The sequence below is a fragment of the Heterostelium album genome (genome assembly GCF_000004825.1).
Source record: "Heterostelium album PN500 unplaced genomic scaffold PPL_contig12, whole genome shotgun sequence".
Lineage (NCBI taxonomy): Eukaryota > Evosea > Eumycetozoa > Acytosteliales > Acytosteliaceae > Heterostelium > Heterostelium album.
The window spans coordinates 1-21,152 of record NW_008805089.1 but is presented as its reverse complement, the minus strand read 5'-3'; the positions used below and the strand labels follow the sequence as shown (position 1 = coordinate 21,152).

General features: G+C 33.9%; 7 protein-coding genes across 7 annotated transcripts; 3 read left to right on the top strand and 4 right to left on the bottom strand.

The window, feature by feature from the left end:
* Nucleotides 1–1,610: 1,610 nt before the first annotated feature.
* PPL_05265 (FAD-dependent oxidoreductase) lies at nucleotides 1,611–3,062 on the bottom strand (the record flags this gene model as incomplete). The annotated part of the gene is made up of 3 exons (XM_020576155.1): nucleotides 1,611–2,263; nucleotides 2,441–2,723; nucleotides 2,799–3,062. 3 exons carry the CDS (start codon nucleotides 3,060–3,062, stop codon nucleotides 1,611–1,613), a joined length of 1,200 nt encoding a protein of 399 aa, XP_020433404.1.
* Nucleotides 3,063–3,798: 736 nt separating this feature from the next.
* Nucleotides 3,799–4,925, bottom strand: tmem144A (transmembrane protein 144 A; the record flags this gene model as incomplete). Its single annotated transcript, XM_020576154.1, has 3 exons — nucleotides 3,799–4,407; nucleotides 4,441–4,766; nucleotides 4,856–4,925. The coding sequence occupies 3 exons, from the start codon at nucleotides 4,923–4,925 to the stop codon at nucleotides 3,799–3,801; spliced, it is 1,005 nt and encodes a 334-aa protein (XP_020433403.1).
* A 649-nt stretch (nucleotides 4,926–5,574) lies between these two features.
* fumH (class II fumarate hydratase) lies at nucleotides 5,575–7,392 on the bottom strand (the record flags this gene model as incomplete). Its single annotated transcript, XM_020576153.1, has 4 exons — nucleotides 5,575–6,550; nucleotides 6,640–6,754; nucleotides 6,828–7,185; nucleotides 7,354–7,392. 4 exons carry the CDS (start codon nucleotides 7,390–7,392, stop codon nucleotides 5,575–5,577), a joined length of 1,488 nt encoding a protein of 495 aa, XP_020433402.1.
* An 821-nt stretch (nucleotides 7,393–8,213) lies between these two features.
* Nucleotides 8,214–15,212, top strand: abpF (uncharacterized protein; the record flags this gene model as incomplete). Its single annotated transcript, XM_020576152.1, has 3 exons — nucleotides 8,214–10,172; nucleotides 10,254–10,652; nucleotides 10,722–15,212. The coding sequence occupies 3 exons, from the start codon at nucleotides 8,214–8,216 to the stop codon at nucleotides 15,210–15,212; spliced, it is 6,849 nt and encodes a 2,282-aa protein (XP_020433401.1).
* Nucleotides 15,213–15,771: 559 nt separating this feature from the next.
* apm3 (AP-3 complex subunit mu) lies at nucleotides 15,772–17,518 on the top strand (the record flags this gene model as incomplete). The annotated part of the gene is made up of 6 exons (XM_020576151.1): nucleotides 15,772–15,806; nucleotides 15,909–16,354; nucleotides 16,514–16,616; nucleotides 16,700–16,909; nucleotides 16,992–17,349; nucleotides 17,429–17,518. 6 exons carry the CDS (start codon nucleotides 15,772–15,774, stop codon nucleotides 17,516–17,518), a joined length of 1,242 nt encoding a protein of 413 aa, XP_020433400.1.
* Nucleotides 17,519–17,975: 457 nt separating this feature from the next.
* PPL_05260 (uncharacterized protein) lies at nucleotides 17,976–19,483 on the top strand (the record flags this gene model as incomplete). Its single annotated transcript, XM_020576150.1, has 2 exons — nucleotides 17,976–18,505; nucleotides 18,586–19,483. The coding sequence occupies 2 exons, from the start codon at nucleotides 17,976–17,978 to the stop codon at nucleotides 19,481–19,483; spliced, it is 1,428 nt and encodes a 475-aa protein (XP_020433399.1).
* A 113-nt stretch (nucleotides 19,484–19,596) lies between these two features.
* Nucleotides 19,597–20,791, bottom strand: PPL_05259 (uncharacterized protein; the record flags this gene model as incomplete). Its single annotated transcript, XM_020576149.1, has 5 exons — nucleotides 19,597–19,620; nucleotides 20,028–20,067; nucleotides 20,161–20,267; nucleotides 20,504–20,565; nucleotides 20,710–20,791. Coding segments are annotated over 5 exons (315 nt in total), but the record flags the coding sequence as incomplete, so codon positions are not given.
* Between the last annotated feature and the right edge of the window lie 361 nt (nucleotides 20,792–21,152).

The window sequence follows — 21,152 nt, the reverse complement described above, 5'->3', positions numbered from 1 at the left end:
GATTGATTGATAATTGAATGATAATGTGATTTGAATAAAGTTATTTTTACAAAAGTAACAAATAAAATTAAAATAAAATAAAATAAAAAGCTAAACTACAAAGGCTGAATGAAGCATAACTTTCTTTATTTCTTGATAAACCATTTTATAATTCATATTTTATATCTATTTATATCTAATTTTTTAACTTTTAATTTAATTTATAATACATACCTATTTAACAAACTTTACTTGACACAGTTTTAAAAGTAAAGTTTAAAATCTATTATTTATTATTACTATTATTTTTAGTGCTAAAGTTGGTTGAATTAGTTAGTTATTCTTTCGATTCTGTATGAATTTGTTGTTGATGTTGATAATTAAAAACATGAGGAAAACAAAAAAAAAAAACATAAAAATCAAATCCAATATAATTCTTCTAAAGCCTGTTCCTTCTAATTTTTTTTTTATTTTTTTTTTGATATTTGTAATTTTTTTTTTATTGTCGATGTTATGTGTTGTTTTTGCTTTTTTGAGGGAATTATTTTTTAAGTTGGATCAAATTTCGATAAATATGGAAGAATTATGGAGGAAGTTGTTGTCCTAAGCTTCGTTTTGGTGATTTTTGATTTTTTGTTGAAAATCTTAGGTATAATGTTGATTTAATGAATTTTGATTTTGATTTTTCGAGGTTTTCACTCTTTTCGGAGTTGAAAAAGAGGAGGTTGAATAATCATATGTGGTAATGGAAAAGGTAATTACTTTTTTTTTACTTTTGTTACAAATCCTGCAAACCCAAAAAATAAAATCTTCAATCAATTAGATAACTCTCTGATTGAAATCCAAACGATATAGATATGATACTATGAATATGTAATTTTTAAACAAGTCCCTATATACAATCTTTATTTCTAATTCTAATTTGATTTATACTTGATTATTTTTATATATAAATATTGAATGTTGAACTCTTAAAAAAAAAAAATTAAATAACTAACTACTAATTTTAAATTGCTTAAAAAGTAAACAAAATAAAAATTGTTATTTTAGTTTATTTTTTAGTTAGTTAATTACAAAAACATTATATTCTTGAAAAAAAAGTATTAATAATATTACTAGTTATTATATTGATAAACATTAATTTTTTTCTAACACTTTTTTTTTTTTTTTTTTTTTTGCAAACCAATAAAAACATAGATGACAAAGCAGGTAAAAAAAAAAACCAACAAAATTTGTGAAAAAAATGAGATTTTTTGAATCATCAAGGTTTGGATGATTCACCAGCCACCATTCAAGTCAATTCCTGAGGAATTGGCAATGGAGTGTTCAAACTTTAAGCAAAAGCTAAACATATTTGTTTTATACATGACATATATTTATTTTAGTATAAATGATGATGTTCTTTAATTCCTGGGTCGTTTCAAAAAGGAAAGAAACCAGAACTTTCATCATTATCTGACCCAATAATAGCTAATCGATTATGTGATCACATGGTTTGTATTTTTTCATCAGTTTTTCAATGACTTTTCATTACGATCTTCACAAACAAAAAAGCAATAAAGAAAAAATAAAATAAAATAATAATGAACATTTATTTGTAAATAAATACGTTTTGTGTACATTGTCTTGGTTTATTTAGATAATAATTTCTTAATTAGTTCATCAGCTTTATCAAGATCAACATTAGATGGGTCTGATTCTGTGTCTTGATCTTTTGTCAATTCATGAAGAATAGATTTGTTGATCTCACCAACTCTTTGGGCTTCGATGTAGGGTGTAGTAGAGAATGAAATCAACTCATATCTCGAGATGTAACGTTGTGGGAATTTCTCTTCTAAAAGATGTTCTACTTTTTTCTTGCGTTGAAATAGTTTATCCATGACTTTATCACTCATCTCTACAAAGTTTTCAATCACCATCTCTGCAATTGCATCAGAGCTACTCTTGCGATTCACTTGGTATTGTTTGTATGCCTTTTCAAATACATTACGATCAAAAGTAATACCATTTGTAAAAGTATTACTATATACTATTCCATTTGTTTTTTGTTGTTGTTTTTCATTCATCTCTTTTAAACAATTATATAGGTCGAGTACATCTTCTAATGCAGCATTCATTCCTTGTCCGAAAAATGGAACGATAGCATGCGCAGCATCTCCAATAAGGGCTACATTCGATTGGTATGACCATGGATAGGTTTTAATTGTTACCAATGGAGTGGTTGGATTAGTTTCGAAATCTTCGTATAGATTGGTGAGTAATGGATGAACATCTGGAAATACTTCTTTGAAAAATTGATCTATTTTTTCATTACTACTTAGACTGCTGAAGCTATTGGATTCTCCTTCGAAAGGCATGAACAGCGTTAGAGTGAAACTACCATCCAAGTTGGGCAGCGCAATCATCATAAAGGAGCCACGAGGCCATATATGAAGACATTCTTTTTCTATTGCAAACTCACCGTTTGGTCCAGCCGGAATGAAAATCTCCTTATAAGCATGCGACATAAACGATTGTGAATATTCTTGACGTGGAAGTCTAATCATTTGATTGCGAACACTGGAATAGGCACCATCCGCTCCAATAATAGTGTTTGTTACAACTTTCTTTGATCTTCCTGTCTTGTTGTTTATCTTTGTAAAACTCTTTTCTTTAATATCAAAATCTTGACATCTGGTTTCGAAATGGAAATTCACTTGTTCACCAAAGTTTTTCTCTGCATAGCTATAAAATAACTCATTCAGCTGTTGTCGTGAAATGCTTCTCAGATAGTTGTCGGAATTCAAAGAGTATGGGAAATAGAGCCTTTCACCACTCACTAGATGGACCATACGACCTCTCATAGGAATAGATATGTTTTTTATCTCTTCGAATAAACCAATCTCTTTCAAAGTCTTTATACCTCGGGATGAAAGTGCCATGGTGAATACTTTCTCGGAAGCAACTGGAATTCTTGGTCTTTTCTCATAGACATTGATATTACTATATCCAGATTTACCCAAGAGAATAGCTAAAGCATTTCCTGCCAAGCCACCACCAGCAATTGAGATTGTTTCATTATTAATATCTTCCACTTCTAACATTTTTTTTTTAAGATTATTTATATAAAAAATAAGATAATTTTTTTAGAGATAATTTCTAATACAAAATTAATAAATTAAAATAATTATTATTTATATATATATTTAATTATATCAAACTTTTAACTTTAAGGAATATTATTTATTCGGTTTAATTGGCATAGGAATCGATAGATTATTTATATAAAATAACATTATTAAGGTTTGTTGTAGTATCTATCTATATCAAAGTATGTTAAACACTCTAAAGAAACGACTATAATAAAACTTATATTAATTGTAAAATCTTTAATGTTATTTTAAATAATGATATAAAGAAAATAGAAAGAATACATAACATTAAAGATAAGATTTCAGTTATAAAGATTATTAAAAAAAAGGATGGCTACACCTGTGTTGATGAATGATTTAAATTAAAAACATTCCAATTTTTTAAAAGATACATATGGATAAATTGAAATAAGTAAACAACGTGCTTATCTCATTTCTTTTTCTAAATAAAAAGAAAAGAAAACAAAAAGGATAACTGATAATAATATTTAATTTAAACCAAAAACGCAATCGTTGGTTGATTCAGATTTTATTTATTCTAATTGTCGAAATCAGTTATTATCTCCATGATAATATTATATTTTGTGGTGAGTGTGAGTGTGTGTGTATATTAAAAAAAATGATTACAACAACAATAATCATTCATTCATTATTTCAAAGGAGTTGTTTTGTTTTTGTTTTTGTATTTTTATGATGATAATGTTAAAATTGTAATACCAGCACCTAAAAACATAAATGAAATCAAGAGAACCAATAGATTCTTCATTCCTTGAATCTCTTTGAAGAAAAGTACACTCCAGAGTGATGAAACAACCATTGGACCGGACGATCCAATTGGGAAACCAATTACGTAACCAAGATTTTGAGTGGCGATCATTAGACCGACTTGAGCAATGCCCCACAACACACCAGAGATGAACGATGGCAAAATGGTTTGTGGATAGATTTGTGGTGGTCGTTTGAAAATACTGTAGACGATGAAAACGAGTGTGTTGAACAGGAAGATACCAGAGAAGTGACAGAATACGAATGACAGTGGATCGGCGTGTGGATTGTCTTGTTTCCAGAGTTGCATTGGCACCATGTTGACACCGTACAAGACACCCGAGACAATAGCGAGACCGACACCGACCAGCGTGTTGAAAGGAGGTGGTATTTTCTCAAAGATCATCTTCTCCTCTTCGTCCTCAACCGGTGCCTTGTAGTTGTTGATGGCAATGGAGTCGTCGACTATAGCCGAGTAGTCGTACTCGGAGCGACGATTCTTCTTCTTGTCGTTGCCGTTGTCCAGCGTTGGCTTAATGAAAAAGAAGAAGAGAATCGCACAAACAATACAACCGAAACCGATCCAATTCATAACGGGATGCGATACCTCTTGTTTCTGTAGACCGAACCATCCAAACTTTCCGGTGAAGAAACCAGTGATCAAACTGGAGCAAGACCACAATAACAATCCCAAACCCAAACCAATCGATTTCACGATGGGGATGACACAGAGATTACCGATAGCCCACAGAGAGCCACCCAACAATCCCCAAGGATCAAACATATACGATCCTGAAATGAACATTGCAACGTAAGCAGTACACAACGTTCCCATTGACATTACCCAAGCGAAAGCGAATCCATTACCAGTTGGAAAGTTCTTTGCTGGTACTAAATATAGTTATTCGATAGTGAATGTTAGAATAAAAGATAAGAAGATTAAGATGTAATGATATCATAGATTCTATATTGATACAAACCATAATTGGAACCAAAGAAAACAGAGGCAATGATTGCACCGATATAACCGGCGACTTGTGGACTGACCATTATATTATATTTTTATACTGTTGTTTATTCAATTTCAAATCTAAAGATATCTAGATACAAATCTATTTTTGTTTTTATTATAATAAAGAATGTAATATTACTGCTTTCTATTGTTTTTTTGAATATTTATATAAATTTTTGTACTTTTACTCGATTATATATATTTAATACTAATATTACTAATTATAAGTGTACTATTTCAATTTAACCAAATATATGTTATATGTGTTTGATTTGATAATAATTTTTAAAAAAAAAAAAGACAAAAAAACAACTTTCTATTCTTTTTTGTTTTTATTGGTTAACTTTATTATTTTTTCAACCACCACCTTTTTTTAATATAAATTATAGGTGTGTATTTATAAAAAAATCTGACTTTTGGGTGTTTTGTAATTACATGCACAATTCAACGGAATTATTATTCGATAAAAAAAAATATGTAAAAAATGAAAAATCAAAAAAATACACAAAAAAAATCAGTACCACAAGTTACCAGGCCAATGATACTTGAAAAGATCTTCTTTGGTATTGACAATTCATTCCATCAAAAAAATAAATAATTGATTGATTGATTGATCATTAAGAGAGTATGTTATTGTGTTATGAATGTTATTTATTTGTATGATTTGTTGTCGTTGTTTAGTGGTGTTTAGTTCTTCTTCTTAATTGGACCAATCATATCCTCTGGACGTACCCATTGGTCGAATTGCTCGCTTGATACGTAACCAAGAGTGAGACATGCCTCTTTGAGGGTGGTCTTTTCGGCGTGTGCCTTCTTGGCGGCCTTGGCAGCCTTGTCGTAACCGATGTATGGGTTGAGTGCGGTGACCAACATGAGTGATTCGTTCATCAATTGTGAGATACGCTTCTCGTCAGCTTGGATTCCGACGACGCAATTCTTGGTGAATGAAACGGCACCGTCTCCCAAAAGACGGATCGATTGCAAAAGGTTGGAGATCATCACTGGCTTGAAGACGTTCAACTCGAAATGTCCGTTGGATCCAGCGATTGAGATGGTGGTGTTGTTACCCATGACTTGTGCGCAGACCATGGTCAATGCTTCGCATTGAGTTGGGTTAACCTTACCTGGCATGATGGAGCTACCTGGCTCGTTCTCTGGGAGTAGCAACTCACCCAATCCACAACGTGGACCGGATCCGAGCAAACGGATATCGTTGGCGATCTTCATGAGCGAGACGGCGACGGTGTTGCAGGCACCACTGACCTCGACGATGGCGTCATGAGCAGCCAAAGCTTCAAACTTGTTTGGTGCGGTCTTGAATGGAATGTTGGTGAGACGCGAGACTTCCTCGGCGATGGCGACATCGAATCCAACTGGGGTGTTCAAACCGGTTCCGACAGCAGTACCACCCTGAGCCAATTGGTAGAGACGTGGCAATGTCGATTCGATACGGGCAATACCGTACTCGATTTGAGTGCAATATCCAGAGAACTCCTGGGCAAGAGTCAATGGGGTGGCGTCTTGCAAATGAGTTCTACCGATCTTGATGATGTGTCTGAAACTCTCTTCCTTCTTTCTCATCTCTGCCAACAACATCTTCAAACCTGGCAACAAACGTTGATTGATCTCCATAGCAGCGGCAATATGCATAGCAGTTGGGAAACTAACATATTATTATTATTATTATTGTTTTTTTAATTAGAAATCTATCTAATCTCTATTTCTTTCTATCCATTTACTTATAATACTTACGTATCATTTGAGGATTGTGATTTGTTGACATGATCATTTGGATGAACGGCCTTCTTTTGAGTTGAGAAATCTCTTTGGTGAGTCATCAATTCGATTGCTCTATTTGAAATAACCTCTGAAATCAATTATTTGATTAGTCTAATTTGTTGGCTTACCAATAATTATTTGTTATTCATATGATTAGTTACCATTGACATTCATGTTGGTTTGAGTACCGGAACCGGTTTGGTAAACGACCAATGGAAATTGATCATCTAGTTTACCAGAGATGACTTCATCGGCAGCCTTGACGATGTTGTCAGCGATGGTTGAATCAAGTCCGAATTGCTTGTTGACGATGGCAGCAGACTTTTTGAGGATACCGAAAGCTCTGATAACTGGGATTGGCATCTTTGCGGATGGTCCACCAATATCAAAGTTCTCCAATGAGCGTTGAGTTTGAGCACCCCAGTACTTGCTATCGTCAACCTTGATCTCACCAAAAGTATCGAATTCCGATCTATAAGTAGTCATTGCTCTAATAAATGTTTGATTTAAATTGGATTTCTATATAGAAAACAATAAATATATAATTGTTTGTTTTTCATTTAATTAAATCATATGATTGACCATGACATTTCATGTGATCAATTAAAAAAAAAAAAGCAACAATAATAATAATAAATTAATGATTCTGTTTTTTTTTTTTTTTGTTATTTTAATATGTTGACTTACCAAAGTGAGATTGGTAGCACTTTTGAATGAGGATAACATTATTATATCGGTTTTCTTAAAGATAAAAACACACACTGAATTTAAACAAAATGATCATTCTTAATGTCATATAATTAAAATTTTTTGAAATGAAATTTCTTTTTATTTTTTAAAATTTTTTTTTTAATCACCCAAACAAGACAACCAATTCCGAGTCACAAAAAATGATTTCAAAGTTATTATTCGTATATTATTATATTATTGAAAATAACTTTAATCAAAAATAATAAATATTTTTTTCATTTATCTGGTTTGTTTACTTTTCGACCTTATATATTTATGATTAAATAATAAAGTGGTGAAAGTGCGAAACCATCGATTTCGTTGTTGTCTTTGATCTAGGTCAAAACTAGGTTTTTCTTGAGTTTTTACCAATAGAATACATTTCTCCTTGGAAAATAAGCACTTATTATTAGAATCATTTTCAAATTAAAGAGCCCTGGATAATGTGTTTTTTTATTTTGAAAAATCAAAAATTATGAATGAAGAAAAATCAATAAAAAACAAGGGTCTGACACCTCATATAATACAATAAATTAACATTAATTTTTATTAAAAATATCTTTTGTTTTATTATAACCCTATGTCTTTTTTTATTTTTTTAATAATTTTTCAAAAAAAAAAACAACAAAAAAAATCTATAAAAGGATGGTAAGAGTGGTTTGGACAATGAATCATAATTCAAATTTGAACTTACCAAATTAAACAAATAACTTAAAATAAAACAACCAACAAACAAATATATATATTAGTAATTAATAATAACAAAAGTTAAAAGTTTATTGTATATTTTTCTTTTTTTTACAGATACACTTTAAAATATGTCAAATTCTAAATTTGAAGAGAATTATGTTTTATCAAGTGATAATAATGAGAGATTAACTCATTTGAATACTTTGATTGCTGGAAGTGTTGACTATTACTATTATAATTGTCTGCATTTACTTAATGTCGATCCATCGTTGGCTGACAAATCGAACAAATCACGCTTCGATCAACTTCTCAAAGACTGGACAAACGATCCATCGGCATTCGACTACAGTCTTCACAATGAAATCAGTAATCGTGCTCTCCTCCTTGGATACACCAAAGACAATTCCAATGCAGTGTTTGAATCGCTAAAGAATCAATTGTCATTGCAATTCCACTATGCTCCAACCTCTGCAACCACTGGTGGTGGTGATTCAAATAGTAACAACAACGCACCAACATATCCATCGAAATTGGATGAATCAAAAGTTGACAAGAAAGCAATCGTTAAACATATGTTGGAGACATATCCAAATGAACTGAGATTCGAACGCAATGCTATTCCCTACGTTGTTAACAACTACAAGTTGACAGCACAACAGATCAAAGCTGCACTCGGTCTCGTTTCATATCCAGTCTATGATAACATTGTCGAGTACATCTTGCAGTCCGATTTGCGTAGCAACAGCAGTCTCTTTAACAATCTGACATTGGCACATCTCGATAAGCTTTCATCATCCAAGCCAGATTTGGTTGACGCACGTTTCATCACCCTGTACATTAACAAATTGTTGCCATCACAAGAGGTCGTCTCCGACTGGAAGTCAGAGAGTGCACTCGGCGAGCAAACTTTCAAAACCGTATATGCCTACGTCAACAAACTACCGGCTACTTTCAATAGCGCCAAAATGAATGTTCTCCATCACTATCTTCAATTCCAAATCAAACAACAGAATCACTATGACTTGGAGAAGTTCAAACAGTACTGCCAGTTGCCACGTAGCACCTGGTACTACATCGAAACAACCACTGCTACCTCACAACCAGCAAACTTGGCACAATTCAGCAAGGACTATCTACACGAAACGATTCCAACGATCACCAGAGACGAGGATGAAGAGTTGCTCAAGAAATTCTTTAGAAAGATCTTCCAGACTGAGAAATCGATCGATGACTACCTCAAGTATTTCCGTCCGACCTTTTTGAAACCGTTGTTTGCCGAGGTGAAGCTGCTTGCCAATCAAGGTGAACTCGAGAAATGGTATCAGCTACTCGACCACACTGCAGTCCAGGAACTGAAGGAGCGTGTCGACATCTTATTCGATCCAGCAAATCCAACCTATTTCCACCCGGACGACGCCGTCATCATTAAATGCGCCATCAAGAACGTACAACATCTCTTAGTCAAGGTATTCGAGATCAATACTTACAACTACTACAAAGCGGAACAGAAACAGTTGGATACAGCTATTAAACTCGATGGTTTGGTTGCCAATCAGGAGTATACTTTCGCTTACACCGAGCCACCCATCCAATCGGTGGAACGTTCCTTTGACTTCCCAACTCTCAAAGGTAGACGTGGTTTGTTTGTCATTGAGTTCATTGGCAATGGTAAATCGAGTCGTGCCATCATCAAGAAGGGTGGATACAACTACTTGTCGGCAGTCAATCAGAACGGTCAGTTGATTCATGTGTTGGATGAAGACTCTGTAAAGATCACCAAGTGTAGCGTCACCATCGATGGCAACGTCTACAAGAGTGACGAGAAGGGTGACATCACAGTACCATTCTCTGCCAACGCCGGACATACCAACATCATCTTAACAGCCGATGATTTCTCAACCTTTGATTCATTCAATCGTAAGAGTGAAACCTACAAACTCGATGGTGGAATCTACTTGGAGAACTCTACATTCATTCAAGGTGAGAAAGCACCTATTGTCGTACGTGGAAAACTTTACCTTAATGGTACTCAAATATCAATTTCAAACCTTGAAGATACTATTTTAACAATTACAACAACTGATAGTGTAAGTTTTTAAAAAAAAAAACAAACAAAATATGACAAACGTTTACTAATATATATAATTTTTTTTATATAAATTTAATAGTCTGAACAAAAGATTGTAACAACTAAAGAAGTTAAGCCATTCCCATTGTCAGATAAAGAGGAATCTAGTTATTTGTTCAAGGTACCAGAGAATGTAGGAAAGGTTGCTGTTAAATTCCAAGCAAGAGTAAAGGATTTGAGTGGTGCTGCAAACTACAAGGATTTATCATTCCAAAATGAAACACCAATCAACTCTATCAATGAAACCGATCAAATCACTAATATTCATCTGAGCTACGCCAAAGATGGATACAAATTGAATGTCATTGGTAAGGGTGGTGAACGTGTTGCAAACAAACAAGTATCAGTCGCTATCACCCATGTCATCTCAAGACAAGATATCAATGAAATGTTACAATCTGATAAAGATGGTATTATTCATTTAGGTCAATTACATGATGTAAGTTAATAATAATTAATTAGTTTAAACTTTAATAACTAACCATTTATATTTTTAAATTGTTATTAGGTTGAATCAATTATCGTTTATGCCGAAACATCATTCACTTTTGTTATTGGAAATCGTTTGTTAAATCGTTACCCATCAACAATTTATTCAAAGAGTGGGGATACAATTACTATTCCATATTTCGGAAATGAATCGACTGTTACTCGTTCGGCTTTCAATTTGTATGAAGTTAGACGTGGCTATGTTGTCTCTGACTTGTTGAGTCAGGTGCATTTGGATAAGGAGAACAAAGAGATACAAATTTCAAAGTTGGCGCCTGGTCTCTACTATCTGATTGTCTACGGTCCATACAGTTTGATCCAAATCGAGGTGTGTGATGGTGATATCAAGGAAGGATTCATTGTTAATAGTTCAAGAGCACTCTCATACCACTCTTCGTTGGTTCATGGATTGAACGTCAATGCGAGCACCGCCGCCGATAAGAAGAACTTGGAAATCTCTGTGAGAAACGCATCACCTTCAACAAGAGTACATGTCATCTCTAGCTATTTCGTTGCCAAGCCAACCACCGATTCGTTATCTTGTGGAGCCACCCCGACACTCCAACAAAACTTTGCAAAAGTTGACTCCTCTTATTTTAGTGGTCGTGCTCTTGGTGATGAAATCACTTATATTCTCAATAGAAAGCTTGCCAAGAATACACTACCAGGTAATTCTTTGAAGAAACCATCGCTTCTGCTCCAGCCATGGTCTGTAGGAAAGACAACTCAACAGAAAGAGTCGCTAAAAGAAGCTGCCGACTACAGAAGTGTTGCTCCAATGCAACGTTTCGCATCGAATGCCGCTCCCATCGCTAGAATGACCAGTCAAACACACAGCTATTCAAGCTACTTGGAGTTCCTTAACAGTCCATCCACTGTCATCTTGAATTTGGTACCCGATGCCAAGGGTAACATTGTTGTTCCACTCTCTCAGTTGTCAGGCTCCGGTCAACTCGTTCAGATTACCGCAGTCGACAATGAAAAAGTTGTCTCACGTGAAGTTGTTATCGACCATACCGATGCATCGTTTAAGGATACCAGTTTGATTCGTTCACTCGATGCTCAAGCTCATTTCACCGAGAAGAAGTTGATCACCACTGTTCCAGCCGGTCAGGAATTCACTATCTCCAATGCTGACTCTGCCAAATTTACAATCTATGATACTCTCTCCAAGTTCCTATCGTTGGTCAAGACAATCGCGCCATCCGATCAACTTCAAGATTTCTCTTTCGTTGTTGATTGGGAATCACTAAGCCAGGAGCAAAAGAATGAAAAGTTCTCCAAGTTCTACTGTCATGAACTCGCCTTTTTCATTTACAAGAAGGATAAAAAGTTCTTTGAGCAAGTTGTCAAACCATTCGTTTCATCCAAGATGCACAAGACATTCATGGACAACTATCTCTCTGGTGACTACGAACGTTTGGTCAAATATCTTACTAGTTCCGTCGAGTTCAATCGTTTGAATGTCGTAGAGAAGATCTTGCTTGCCGAAGTATTCCCTGAACATGCCAAGAATATTGAAACATCGATCGTTGATGCAGTGCAATACAACCCATTGGCACCGATTCGTTATGATAAGTTGTTCAAGATTGCATTGTCACTCGATGCATTGGATGAAGATGATATCAGTGATCTTAGAGAGTATGGATCAGATGAAAAAGAAGAAGAAGATGATGATGATGATTTGGAGAATGATGAGTATATGGCTGAGGAAAGCGAAGGATTCAGTTCTTCAGATCACAAGAAATCGAAATCCAAGAAAATGGTTCTAGGAGGTGTTGGTGGTGGCGCAAGAAATAGAATGATGCCGATGGCAATGGCTGCGGAATCAGTCGATTGCACACCAAATTACATGAGATCAGCTGCTCCTCCAGGTGCGATGTCATTCGCTTCATTAGCGCCCGCTCCAGTGCCACCAAGTTACGGTGAGAGTGCCATGATGGAAAAGAGAAGAGTTGCACCCGCTCCAATCTACAAGGAGATCGAAAAGACCGAAGAATGGGCAGAGACCTACTACTACAAAGTCAATTACAACGATCCACAAATAGTATCCAGCAATGAATTCTGGAGAGATTACGTTCAATACATTGTTGCCCAGCACAACAACAATAACAATGAGAATGACAATCAACAGCCTTTCTTGAGTAGATACATTACACTACCAACTGGTTTCACAGCATCGTTGTTTGCTCTTTCTGTTTTGGATCTTCCATTCTCAACCAAAGATAAGGATTCCATTAGAAATCGTGATGGTAAAGTAAGTTTCACTCCAACCAGTTCCGTTATTGTTTTCCATCAAGAGTTGGTTCGTGCTCCTTTGAACGCCGATTCTAATGTTTTGGTTAGCCAACATTTCTTTGATCCAGCCAACCGTTATTCATATGAATCTAACGAGCAAAACGAGATCTACGTCAGCCAAGAATTCCTCACTAGCAAGGTGTATGGTGCTTTGGTTGTTGTCGCAAATCTTTCATCGAAACAAAAGAAGTTGGATGTTCTTCTCCAAATTGCAAAGGGATCGGTTCCAATCGGCCCAAATCCATTCTACACTCGTGGCGAATCGATTGAGCTCTCACCGTATTCCACTCATAGCTTTGAGTACTTCTTCTACTTCCCAAAGACCGGTCAATTCCCTCACTTCCCTGCACACATCTCTGAGAAGGACAAGATCATCTCATCGGTAGAACCATTCACCTTCAATGTTGTCTCATCGCCAACCATTGTTAATCAACTGTCATGGGAGTACATTGCCAATCACGGTACTAACCAAGCGATCTTGGAATACATCAACAAGGAGAACATCAACCGTATTTCAATCCATCATCTCTATCCAAAGTTGACCAACTATGAATTCTGGAAGCAAGTAGTTGAACTTCTTAAATCTAAGAAACATTTCGACTACACTGTTTGGTCGTTCACCATCTTCCACAAGGACTCTCACTACTGTCAGGATTTCTTGAATAATTCATTCGGTTCCATTCCAGTTGGTGATGTCATTGTCAGTCCATTGCTGACCTCTCACCCATTGGAGAGAGGTGATTTCTCCTACCTCGAATACTCACCTCTGGTCAACGCTAGAACTCATCAACTCGGTGAGAAGCGTACCATTTTGAATGACAAACTCAGTCAACAGTATAAGAAATTCTGTAAACTCTTGACCTACACTGTCAATCCATCGGATAGAGACTTGCTCTCGTTGGTCTACTATCTCCTCACTCAGGATCGTTACGAAGAGACCGTCAAGATCATGAAGAGAGTCGGCACTTCACCGGAAGTCGCCATCCCACTATCACCGGCACTTCCATCGCCAGCCATCTCCGAGGCATTGGAATTCCCACCAAAACTCGGTGACAATGATAAGAAGAGAAAGATGTCTGCCGAGGAGAAGCAACAGGAGAAGGAGGAAAAGAAGCGTGAAAAGGAGAGAATCAAAGAGGAGAAGAAGAAGGAGAAGGAAGACAAGAAGCGTGAGAAAGAAGAGAGAAAGAAGAAGGAAGACGAGGAAAAGAAGTTAAGAAAACTCGCCAAGAAGTCAAAGACCGACGCTTCTCCATCGACACCAACACAAGAAGTAGCTCATGGTATTTCATCGGTATCGATTTCCCTCTCGACAACAGCAGACGACGACGCTGCAACCTCATCCACAGAATGCATCGATGTCCATGAGTTTAACGAACCATCTTGCTTGCCAGACCTCCAGGTCCAATACGACTACCTCATTTCCTACCTCGATTTCTTCAACGCAGCGCCAACCAAAGCAAAAGAAATCGCAGAGAAATACAAGAACTTCCCTGTCCAACGTTGGAATGCACTCTTCCGTGACCTCTACAACAAGATCCAGCAGGTCAACGACAATGCCACCGACGCCATGGAAGTCGTGGAATCCGAGAATGACCGTGACCGTCGTCATGCCAAGCTCGTCAGTACCGAACCATCGTTCGACGTCAACCTCGAAGCCAACAGAACGATCTCTGTCAACTACAGCAATCTCAGCGACATCAGCGTCAGCTACTACATCATGGATATCGAGTTGTTGTTCTCAACCAACCCATTCGTGCAACAAGAGATGGGACAATTCCTCTACATCTCACCAAACAAGAAGGAATCGTTCCCATTGCAAGAGAAGAACGGATCGTTTGTCATTAACATCCCAGAGGAATTCAAGAACTCAAATATCGTAGTTGATTGTCACTCGGCAGGTATTCATCACAATCTCACAGTATACTCCAACAACATCGCAGTTCAGATCACAGAGAAGGCAGGACAACTCAGAGTCATCGAAAGACAAACCAAGAAACCAATTGCAAAGGCTTACATCAAGGTCTACGAGAAGAACAAGTCATCTGGAAATGTTCAATTCTGGAAAGACGGTTACTCTGATATCGCCGGTTACTTTGACTACAGCAGTGTATCCACCGGCAACATCAACGAAGTATCGAAATTCTCCATACTCGTTCTTCACAATCAATTCGGTGCATTAATCAAAGAAGCAAAGCCACCCGCTAACTAAACTATCAAATCAATCTGCCAACAAAGCAAAACCAAAACAAAAAAAATAAATAAAATTTTAATTTAAAAGAAATACAACAATAAACAACTAACTAAATATCCATTACTATTATCTCTTTTTACTATCATATTACTCGTATATATTAATTTTTTTAATTATTCCCACTAACTCCAGAAAAATCATATGAATAATTTAAATATCTAAAAAAATTACAAAAAAATTCATTTTTGAAATAATCAAAAAAAAAAAAAAAAAAAACAGGTCAGGCATTAAGAATTTAAAAGTAGAATATTAATAACAATAATAATCTGCCTCTTTTACAAAACAAAACAAGAACATCACACTCACCAATATCATACATTGTAATTACTTTCGATAAACAAATAAACAAACCACCACTCTTTACTATTATTCTTAATAACAAAAAGTTACCACACCACCTTACACCAACCAAACTTTTAAAAGAATCAATAGTCAATTGAATAATAGATTAATCGACATTTACTTATCATCCCAACAGTGCAGATCTAGTAATAAAACAATAGAATAGAATAGAAAAATGTTGAGTAGTTTATTTATTTTAGCTGATACAGGGTATGTTTTAAGTTATTATTATTTACGCAACACAACAGATCTTCGAGAAAACAAAAGTAATTGACTTGAAACTAATCATATAATCGATATCGATCATCATAGTGATATTATTATTGAAAAACACTGGAGAGGTATCATTAATAGATCGATTTGTGAATATTTCTGGGATCAAAAGATTTCAGCGGAAAGCGAGGGTAGCAGTGTAGCACCGGTCATAACCACACCGAAATACTATCTCGTCAATATAAAGAGAACAACGATTTACTTTTTGGGTGTGTTGCAGAATGAGTGTTCACCGTTGTTGGTAGTCGATTTCCTACAGCGTATCTACGATGTGTTTATCGATTACTTTGGTCAGAACCTGAATGAATCGATCATCAGAGACAACTTTGTGCACGTCTATCAGCTGATCGAAGAGATGGCTGACAATGGTTTCCCGTTCACAACCGAACCAAACTTCCTCAAGGAAATGATCAAACCACCCAACGTTGTATCGAATCTCTTACAAGGTGTTACCGGTACTTCCAACATCTCTGATAATCTACCAAGTATGATATTATTATTATTATTATTATTATTATTATTATTATTATTATTATTATTATTATTATTATTATTATTATTATTATTATTATTTAATCATTACTAACATATGTTATAATCTAACTCTTTATTTTTCTTTGTTTCTTCTATTTATTTTATTAAAGATGGATCATTAGGTGCAATTCAATGGCGTAAAACAGGTATTAAATATACATCTAATGAAATATTCTTTGATATCATTGAAGAGATTGATTGTATTATCGATAGGTATGTTTTCTATAGTTATAGATATTTGGATGTTTTGTTGTTGTTGTTTTAATATTAATATATACTATTTTTAAAATTTAAAGCAATGGATTTGTTGTATCATGTGAAGTCAATGGAGAGATTCAAGTCAACTGTAAACTTAGTGGAATGCCAGACTTAACACTTACATTTAATAATCCAAGAATGTTGGACGATGTCAGTTTTCATCCATGTGTCAGATATTCACGTTGGGAGAATGACCGTGTATTAAGTTTTATCCCACCAGATGGATCTTTTAAATTAATGAATTATAGGTATGAATGATAGTAACAGTAATAATAATAATAATTATTGATTATTGCTTTGGATACTTATTTATTTTTGTTATTATTATAGAATTAAAGGTATAAATCAACTACCAATATATGTAAAACCACAGATTAGTTTTGGTGAGGGTGGAGGTCGTGTAAATGTGTTGGTCGGTTCAAAGAACACCAATAATAAACCGGTTGAAAATGTATTTGTTACCATTCCATTCCCAAAGACTACGACAGCCGTCAACCTCACTTCCAACGTAGGTGGACACTTCACAGAAGATAAAGTTTGTAAATGGAACATCGGAAAGATTCCAAAAGAGAAAACTCCGATGCTCTCTGGTAATGTAGTACTAGCTGCAGGTCAGCCATTGCCAGAGGCTAACCCATCGATTATGGTACAATTTAAGATTGCAATGTTTACTATTTCTGGTTTAGGTGTAAGATATTGATAACTTTTACAACAAAGTACATTCATAACAATTATTAATTCATCTTGATTTGCTTTGTTTTCTTTAGGTTGACTCACTTGCATGTAGTGAAAAATATAAACCATTTAAGGGTGTAAGAAGTGTAACTCGTGCTGGAAAATTCCAAGTTCGTGCTTAAGAAATATTTTAAAAAAAAAATAATAACTATCAAAACAACAACATCAACAACAACAACAACATTTAAGAATTATTTATTATAATCTTATCAACTCCAAAAATCATATATCTTCAAACAGTCTAACAAACCAATCAATAATTTAAATTAATAAATGAATGAAAATAATAGAAACCAAACAGATCAGAAGAACTAACGATAAAAGTATTACTACAACTTTATAACTAACTATTCTAATTCACACTTATTATAATTCAAAAATATTATTATTTGATTATCAAAGTTGAGAAGGAATCGACATCATAAAGATATTTACAATCAAAAAGGCGCGAAGATTTTTAATTCTTATTCTTAAAAAAATTTTAATTTAAATTTTTTTTCCATTATCCAAAGAGATTTTTTTGTTTGAAGAATCTGAAAATTAATTACAATTATTGTAATAATAATAATAATTGTAAATATGCATATTCAGTTATATAGAGGTTTATTTAAATCAAAAGTATTAAGAGAATTGATTTTTGAGCAAATTCATAGGTTATCAGGTGAATATCGAGACAGAGGATTGGAAATATATAAATGGAGTGATTTAGCGTTTTGTCCACAGCAACTCGTTCTATATAATTATGTCGATCAATTGAAATCGACAATCAAATATTTTATTGAAAATAGATACACTTTACAATGTACAATTTTAAACGAGAAGAAAAAAAATAAAACAAAATTCTTTAAAATAGAACAATCATCACCATCATCAAACAGTAATAATAATAATAATAATAACAATAATAACAAAAAAAACAATAAAAACAATAAAAACAACAATAGAAATGGAAATCCAAAGTTTGTTATCTATTACATATTGTATGCATTAAAAACGAGTGCTACTCATGGTAACTTGGATTTAATCATCTATTTACTTTCACAATTCTATGAATTACCAACAACAAAACAACAAAAATCAGAAGAAACAAAGAGTATTACTCCCAAAAGGTAATTATAATAACACATAGTGTAACATTATGATAACAATGATATGGTAATAAATAATAACAATAACCACTTCTATGTAGCATTATAAAATTGGAACAAAAGTATTTAAAGAGTATATTTAACAAAGCTGCAGGCAAAGGATATTTAAATATCTTAAAATACTTGATTGAAACTTATGGAAATCATGATGTAAAGATCACTACGAAATCGATGAATTGCGCTGCGAGCAATGGTCATCTCCAAGTCTTGAAATGGATGTATCAGACTCGCGATTCAACAGCTACCGTTTGTAATCATCTTGGTTTAGATGCGGCCGCTAACAATGGCAAATTGGAAACGGTTCAATTCCTCCTCGAAATGAAGGTTATTCCAAATTTAGCAGCTGAGTATGCTGCAGACAAAGGACATCTCGATATCCTGATCTCGCTAGATCAGTTCAACCATCTCCCCACTACTTCTGTTGCTTTAGATAATGCAGCTACGCGAGGACACATGGAAATTGTACGGTTCCTTCATAGCAGACAAGCGAAATGCACTACAAACGCCATCAACTATGCTGCCTACAATGGACATTATCAAGTGGTTCACTTCCTTTTGGAGAATAGAAGTGAAGGATGCACACAGGAAGCAATGGACCTGAGTTCTATGGATGGACATTTGGATATTGTGAAGCTGCTTCACGAACGATCGGACAAAGGATGCTCACAGTCAGCCGTAGATCTTGCAGCTGGTAACTGTCATTTCCATGTGGTCCAATTTCTCATTGAAAATCGTACGGAAGGGTGTAGTGTCAATGCTCTTTCTAATGCAATCATAAATGGTCATCTACCAATGTTTCAGTACCTCGCAGAGAAGACCGCATTTCTCAAAGATGAAGAAGCCGTTGAGCGACTGTATGAAATTGCAAAATCACATGATAAATTGGAAATAGTTGAATTTCTAAAGAATAATTTCACACAATTACAAAGTCGTAATTAATATTGAACAAATTCAAAATAGGAATTCGTTGAAATAAATAAATAATTTAAGTGACTATCATTGCAAAATTTAATGATCAATCAATATACTATAGATATAGATGTATCTTAATATTAAACTAATATTAAAATTGGAGTCTTAAAAAAAAATTTGTTTTAATCTTTTTATTTGTTATAGTTTTTATAAAAATAGTTATAGAATTTAATAATCAATTTAAAAGAATAATAATAATATATATTAAACGATATTTTATCTTTAGTTGAAACCTATTCTATCATTCATTTTCTTCTCAAATATTATTTATGTATCTATATTGATGATATTTTCAAAAAAAATGATAAATCACTATCTATAGATATAGATGTATCTTAATATTAAACCTATAATAATTGGAATTAGAATTGTTTTTTTCTTTATACAATACAAAAGTATTCACAACTAACACACCAGGCATTAAAGGAACTGCTGCTACAATTAAAATCATACCCTAAAACATCATCAACTCAAGTTCTCTTTATCGACAATCACTATCAAAACAACATACATGTTGAATTATCGAGATAAACATATGTTCAACAACTCTACTTTATCAAATAAAAAACAAAACTTATTTAGATAGTTTATTTATAATTATTTATTTGAATTGTAATTCTCGTTGTTTACATTGTTATTATTACTAATGAATAATTTGATAGGTGAAATTGGTTGGTGTGTTCTTCAAAATATCGGATGAAGTTTGAATTGTAAATTGTATATTCTTAATATGTTGATCCGATTCATCTTTCTAATGATCTGTAAGTCTACTTAGCCGATTTTTTATCATACTGGTTGGTTTGCGATAGGTGTGATCACCACTTTCATTGTCAAATTGATATGACACCCCAATTGAGTTGATCTAAAAAATTAATGAATTAATCATAAAGATTAGATGAATCGATGTTAGTTGATTGAGTGAATAGGTGTGTTGTGATGGTTTTAAATGATTAAATGATTTAGAATATTAAATGTATGATCATCTACTTCAAATAGTGCATCACCACCATAACTTTCTTGAAATCTAAATCGTTTGTGCATTATCAGTCCTATATTAATATGAGCAATATTGATATTTCACCAATAGACTGTTTTTTTCTCTCTTTCACCATGGGTTCAACAATTCTCTTTTTAACTATAGTTGGTTAGTTAGTTATTCATTTATAATAAATAAATAGTTTAACAAAACTTACCAAATAATAGAAGAGGTTCAATGCTTTGTATTTGAGGTTTGAAAAGTAGATAGTAGAGGAATAGCATCACTTTCCAGAGTTTCTACAATGATTTAATTGATTAATTGTCGTCAAACTGTCATCTCTGGACCAGAAAAATATTGTATTCGTGCCAACAACAGATCCAATATGTTATTCAAGAACAGTAAGTGGTCAGTGGAGCAGATGTCTTATTCAAAGATCCTTCCAAAAGAATTCAAAATGTCTTGAATATTTGTTTGTATGATTACCATTTTAGATCATTAATGTTTAAAAATATTAGTAAATTAATAAATGATAGTATAGTATTTAATTTATTGAAATTTTATAGGACTTATGATATAGATAAAAAAATAAATATGTGTCTATGAATGGGAAACTAATGAATGATTGATTAAATGAATTATATAAATAAATGAATAAAT